This window comes from Peromyscus eremicus, chromosome 4 (assembly GCF_949786415.1).
Source record: "Peromyscus eremicus chromosome 4, PerEre_H2_v1, whole genome shotgun sequence".
NCBI lineage: Eukaryota > Metazoa > Chordata > Mammalia > Rodentia > Cricetidae > Peromyscus > Peromyscus eremicus.
The window spans coordinates 54,178,791-54,185,518 of NC_081419.1; the positions used below are offsets into that span (position 1 = coordinate 54,178,791).

Genomic DNA, 6,728 nt, shown 5'->3' on the forward strand with positions numbered 1-6,728 from the left:
GCTGTAGAGTGTCTGCACCTTATCCCTTTTTTTTTTTTCATTTTCATTTTCAGTTCAACATTTCTCCCTAAACTAAAAACATTACAAAGCTTCTAAACTCGAGCTTCCAAGACGGCTCAGTGGGTCAAAGTGCTTTCTGGGGAAGCCTGATGATTTGAGTTCAATCCATGAGACTCACAGCAGAAGGGGGAAACTTACTCCCAAAAGTTGTTCTGACTTCTACAAACACATCATGGCACCCACATGCCTACACATACACACCTTTAAAAAAAGAATTTCTACACTTAGTATTTGTAAATATTTATGAGGTGCAGTCAACTATGGAAAACCCAAAGCAGTAAGAAATGATAATGTTGATTATAAAACCTAAGAACTAACTAACCAAGTACATTATGGAAGAAAATGGAACCACTGGCTAAGAATAACCTGAAGAGAACCTAGGAAAACGATCCTGTCGTCCAGCACTCGTCCTTTCAAAAAGACTTAGGCCAGCTCCAACCAGACTTGGATTTTGGATGGGGTCCAGAAAGTGGGAGAACTCAAACAACAGTAACAGAAAGGCCCCAAACAAGACCAACCAATAAACCAATCAACCAAAAGAGATAAAAAACCAGGAGGCATATGGCTAAGCATTAGATTTATTGGGCAGCACAATCTACCAAGAGAACCAAGTCTGCCTTCTGTTTCTCTCTGCTGATAGAGAGATGGTTTGCTGTGGTCCAGCAACTGGGTCTACAAGGCAGTCACATCCACATGACTGTATACTAGTAACTGACTGAGCCTAAGTCCTCTTTACAGCCCAAAGCAGAGACACTAAGTGCTGTGAGTGTTTTTGCCTCTGCAGAGATGCCGCTGCAGCAGTTATGGACTGTGTCTAGTAGCAAGAATGTGGGAGACTATATCACACAAGGGCTATGATGGTGGACAGGCTGTTACAGTTTTAAGTAGAGTCAAACCTGAAACAAATATAAAACTGCACAGAAAAACAAAAAGAGAGTAAAATACAGATTTGAAAAACTCTAATAACCTTTTCAGAAGTAACTACATATTCCACCCTATGATCTCATAAATCAAAGCTTTCAATTGTCTGGACTCATACGTGACTGTATTCTTCCCAATGTGCATTCTCTCTTCCTCCAAGGGCTGTTCTATAACAGCGGGGATGTTTCTGCCAAAGATTTCACAGTGCTCTAGAAACTGGACACATTCTTGAATAACAGTGTCCCTCAGCATGATTGTATGCTTTGACATGTTTTCTAGCAAGGACAGGAAGCATCTTTTGGCATAATACCATGTATCAGTTCCCAGCTTTTTATGGTAAGGCTCCAGGCTTTTGATAACTCGAGAGATGCCAAAGTCATAGTTTCCCTTGGCACAATAAAGTGTTCCTATCACCAAATTCACAATGCAAAGGTGGTAGATTTTCTTGTCTGGGTCACCATAGGAGAGTTGTTCTTCTTCCTTTTCAATCTTCCTCATCAGCTCCTCAGCTTCCTCATTTTGACTTGTCATAATATAGGAGACACAGAGGTTGGCTAACACAATAGCGCTGACATTCAGGATGTTATCATAATTCTTCTTGACAATGGGCTCATAGAAACCAATGGCCTCTTTGTATTTGTTTTCCTGCATGAAGAGAACATGGGCCACATTCAGCTTCCACACATCATGGTCATTACAGAATTCCACAGATTTGCGGAAGATCTTCTCTACCATTGGATAATTTTCAAGATTCCAGTAGATTTTTGCCTGGGCCATCAGTACAGGGATATACTTCTCAAGAGTTTCATCATATTCATTCACAGCCTTTATGACAACTTCATCATCTCTGTTATGTCTTGCTTCTTGAACTTGCTTAGTGAGTCTCCTGAGCTGCTCAGTCAGCATGCCAGCCAGCCCATCAAGCTTTATGAAAGCCTCTTCAGGAGCTGTCTGGCAAGTGATCATGGCATCCAAGAAGTCATAGAGATAGGGTGTGAGGAACTTGTAAGTCAAATGGGCATTTTCTGCCAGGACATCAGCTGCCAGGTCAAAATACTCATATTTACAGTAGAGCAACAACAGGTTGCCAAAGGTCTCTGGGGGAAAGGGGTTCTGCTGGAGCAGAAACTGGAGCTTCTCAAAGCCCTCTGTGGGCCTGGCATCCATGTTCATCAGAGCCTGGTTGTGCAGGGTCACAGGGTCCAGCTCTTCCTCTGCTCTGGGTGGCATGTCAGTGAGGGCTTCCTGAGCTGCCTCGTAGTTTCTTAGTTGGTACTCTATGGCTGCCTTGAGGTTGAAGGCTTCAACCAGAGCAGTCTGGTGAAGGACTAGGGTGTTGCCCACACTTCGAACATCAATGCCTTCAGTGGTCATGCCCACACCTAGCTCTGGGTGCTGACGGATGCCTCTCTCAATGATGTTGGCGATATGCTTCAGAGCTGGGGCATAGTGCCTGTTGCTATAACAAGCTAAAGCCAGGTTGTAAGATACATCAGGCTGGTAGCCAGAAGCCTGCAAAGCTGCAAAGAACTTAGAACAAGCAGCTTCATAGTGTCCCTCCTTGTAGAGCAGACAACCCATGTTGACCAGACTATCTGGATCATTCTCCCCTCCACTGTCTTCTCCAGCTTCCCCACTCAGCAGCTGCTCCACCAGGCTCCTGGCTCCTGGCAGGTCGCCCTCGCTGTACTTGATAGCAGCCTGGAGACGAAGGACCCGGCTATAGTAGGTGGGATTGTCCAGGAGGAAGGCGACCCGCGTGGCCTCTGGATACAGGCAGGCCTTGTACAGCGCCTGGGCCTGGTAGAGGCGGTACTGCTCGAGTTCTGGGTGCATCTGGCTCAGTTGCTCATAGCACTCTGCAGCGAGCTCGAACTCCTGCAGGCGGTAGTAGCAGTAGGCCAGGAGCGACAGCCCGGCGCGGCTGCGGGGACTCTTCTGCAGCTCGGCGCCCAGCAGCTGCACCGCCTCTGAGTAGCGGGAGTCGCGGATGAGCCGGTACACCACCGCCGTGAACTCACCGTCGGGGATCTGTGAGCTGCTCAGCCCCGCCATAACTGTCAAGATTGTGGAGTGTTCTGGTTTCCAGGGCAACAAGCCAACGGAAACGGAAGCCTGAAGGTTCCTTTATGCATCCCGGAAGTAGTTTTGTAACAGAAGGAACCCGCCAGTCTAGGATAGACTGTTGACTGTTTCTTGCGCTTAACGCAAATAGAAAAGTTCCTGAACATAAAGCAGTATTTTAGTATTCCTGTGTTTCTTTCAGATATAAACTCATCACCTCTTGAGCGAACAGGAACAGGTCAAGTAATAATGTAAGAGTGCAATAAATTATTTAAAAAACCCTGTAGTCATATTCTCTGACATGCCTGCTAGTATTTCTCTACCTAAAGAGATCATTGTGTGTGAATGTATGTAATATATGCCATACATCATATATATAGACACATGCAACTCCCGCATACTTGTAAGTGATTCATTCCTTCTGGAAGACAAAAAGAGTGTGAGTACAATGAGCAGCCAACACCATGGGATTCCCCTGAGAACTGAGAAGCTGTGGCCATGAAACTGGTAAAACAAATTAAAAAAAAAATATAGTGCAGGACAGTTTCCATATCATTTAAAGTTACAGAAATATAATTTCATGTAGTATTTACATACCATCAATTTCAGAAGAGACTTCGGTAATGTCAAATAATAGAATGAAGTGTATGTCTCTTTTCCAAGATGCTATGAGAAGAAACCCTAGTATTCATGTCTTCTAATTTGCTACATAGTATAGGAATTAAATATTGACTTTTTTTTTTTTCAGAGTTGAGGACTGAACCCAGGGCCTTGTAAGCTAGCAAGCACTCTACCACTGAGCTAAATCCCCAATCCCTAAACATTGACTTTTAAAATCACTTGTATTACCAATCATAGCTAACGGTCAATTATGAACAGTAAAAATATCAGATTTTTTTCAATTATTTATTACTTCAAACCACAGGACTACACTTTTACTTAGGAACAAAATTTCACATTGAATTTTGCACATTCTAGGAAAAACCACTAAGAACATAAAAACTATTGTCAAACATTTCTCGCTAAAACAAAAAAAAAACTCCTAAAACCCCACAAAACAAAACAAAATAAAAAACCAAAAAACTTTAAAATCTACAAGTGCGTAAAACTTCTACACTACAAATAAAATAATCATGAGTGTAAACTGAAGCAGAACATGTACTCTCTGAAATTACTTCCAAAGCTCAAATGTACTATAACTAAGGCCCAGGGCCCACACAAGCCCTCCATGGATGTAATGCTCTTCCCAAACACAATAAAGTACACAAGAAAACAAAAATAAAAAGATGCCAACATTATAAACTCTATTAGATGGTACTTCCTTCGTTCAGTTCTGAAATTTTAAATACATGCTTCTGGGCTCATTTATTATGTTCATTTGGTGAAGTTTCTCATGAGGAAAAGCTGCATCTAACTGAATATACATTTAAAGTAAACAATGTACAATATATAAACTGTATGAAAATGCTAAAGCTTAGAGACAAAAGACAATGCCAAGATAATAAAGCTTTTATAATAAAAGTCATTAACAGAAATTATTATGTATTCCATCCTATGATCTCATAAATCAAAGCTTTCAATTGTCTGGACTCATACGTGACTGTATTCTTCCCAATGTGCACTCTCTCTTCCTCCAAGGGCTGTTCTAAAATAGCAGGGATGTTTCTGCCAAAGATTTCACAGTGCTCTAGAAACTGGACACATTCTTGAATAACAGTGTCACAAAGCACTATCATGTGCTTTGACATGTTTTCTAGCAAGGACAGGAAGCATCTTTTGGCATAATACCACGTATCAGTTCCCAGCTTTTTATGGTAAGGCTCCAGGCTTTTGATAACTCGAGAGATGCCAAAGTCATAGTTTCCCTTGGCACAATAAAGTGTTCCTATCACCAAATTCACAATGCAAAGGTGGTAGATTTTCTTGTCTGGGTCATCATAGGAGAGTTGTTCTTCTTCCTTTTCAATCTTCCTCATCAGCTCCTCAGCTTCCTCATTTTGACTTGTCATAATATAGGAGACACAGAGGTTGGCTAACACAATAGCGCTGACATTCAGGATGTTATCATAATTCTTCTTGACAATGGGCTCATAGAAACCAATGGCCTCTTTGTATTTGTTTTCCTGCATGAAGAGAACATGGGCCACATTCAGCTTCCACACATCATGGTCATTACAGAATTCCACAGATTTACGGAAGATCTTCTCCACCATTGGATAATTTTCAAAGTTCCAGTAGATTTTTGCCTGGGCCATCAGTACAGGGATATACTTCTCAAGAGTTTCATCATATTCATTCACAGCCTTTATGACAACTTCATCATCTCTGTTATGTCTTGCTTCTTGAACTTGCTTAGTGAGTCTCCTGAGCTGCTCAGTGAGCATGCCAGCCAGCCCATCAAGCTTTATGAAAGCCTCTTCAGGAGCTGTCTGGCAAGTGATCATGGCATCCAAGAAGTCATAGAGATAGGGTGTGAGGAACTTGTAAGTCAAATGGGCATTTTCTGCCAGGACATCAGCTGCCAGGTCAAAATACTCATATTTACAGTAGAGCAACAACAGGTTGCCAAAGGTCTCTGGGGGAAAAGGGTTCTGCTGGAGCAGAAACTGGAGCTTCTCAAAGCCCTCTGTGGGCCTGGCATCCATGTTCATCAGAGCTTGGTTGTGCAGGGTCACAGGGTCCAGCTCTTCCTCTGCTCTGGGTGGCATGTCAGTGAGGGTGTCTTGGGCTACCTCATAGTTTCTCAGTTGGTACTCTATGGCTGCCTTGAGGTTGAAGGCTTCAACCAGAGCAGTCTGGTGAAGGACTTCGGTGTTGCCCACACTTCGAATATCAATGCCTTCAGTGGTCATGCCCACACCTAGCTCTGGATGCTGACGGATGCCATGCTCAATTATATCAGCGATATGCTTCAGAGCTGGGGCATACTGCCGACTGCTGTAATATGCCAAAGCCAAGTTGTAGGAAAGGTCAGGCTGGTAGCCAGAAGCTTGCAGGGCCGCTAAGAACTTGGAACAAGCAGCTTCATAGTGTCCCTCTTTGTAGAGCAGACAACCCATGTTGACCAGACTATCTGGATCATTTTCCCCTCCACTGTCTTCTCCAGCTTCCCCACTCAGCAGCTGCTCCACCAGACTCCTGGCTCCTGTCAGGTCGCCCTCGCTGTACTTGATAGCAGCCTGGAGACGAAGGACACGAGTCTGATAGGTGGGGTTGTCCAGGAGGAAGGCGACCCGCGTGGCCTCTGGATACAGGCAGGCCTTGTACAGCGCCTGGGCCTGGTAGAGGCGGTACTGCTCGAGTTCTGGGTGCATCTGGCTCAGTTGCTCATAGCACTCTGCAGCGAGCTCGAACTCCTGCAGGCGGTAGTAGCAGTAGGCCAGGAGCGACAGCCCGGCGCGGCTGCGGGGACTCTTCTGCAGCTCGGCGCCCAGCAGCTGCACCGCCTCTGAGTAGCGGGAGTCGCGGATGAGCCGGTACACCACCGCCGTGAACTCACCGTCGGGCACTTTAGAGCTGCTTTGCCAAGCCATAGCCGCCAAAACTGTAGCGCGTGCTAGTTTCCAAGGCAACTAGGTAACCGGAAACGGAAGTTTATGGCGTGGGTTGTTTTTGTGAGGTGGAGAGAATCCGTTAGGTATGAAAAGGAATCATAAACACAATCTCTGCATTTTTGTTATATG

General features: G+C 44.3%; 2 protein-coding genes across 2 annotated transcripts in view; both read right to left on the reverse strand.

Moving 5' to 3' along the window:
- Nucleotides 1-620: 620 nt before the first annotated feature.
- On the reverse strand, nucleotides 621-3,684 carry LOC131909260 (intraflagellar transport protein 70A2). Its single transcript, XM_059260743.1, has one exon. The coding sequence runs from the start codon at nucleotides 3,034-3,036 to the stop codon at nucleotides 1,042-1,044; it is 1,995 nt and encodes a 664-aa protein (XP_059116726.1). The 5' UTR covers nucleotides 3,037-3,684; the 3' UTR covers nucleotides 621-1,041.
- An 854-nt stretch (nucleotides 3,685-4,538) lies between these two features.
- LOC131909261 (intraflagellar transport protein 70A1) overlaps nucleotides 4,539-6,728 on the reverse strand; it is a 2,283-nt gene continuing 93 nt past the window's right edge. The window contains exon 1 of the mRNA XM_059260744.1: nucleotides 4,539-6,728. This exon is cut by the window's right edge and continues 93 nt beyond it. Within this exon, the coding sequence (XP_059116727.1) occupies nucleotides 4,584-6,578 (1,995 nt within the window). The 5' untranslated portion in view covers nucleotides 6,579-6,728 and the 3' untranslated portion in view covers nucleotides 4,539-4,583.

What these genes read in the sequence shown, in the direction of transcription:
- LOC131909260 (XM_059260743.1), bottom strand. Translation starts at nt 3,036, where the DNA reads ATGGCGGGGCTGAGCAGCTCACAGATCCCCGACGGTGAGTTCACGGCG.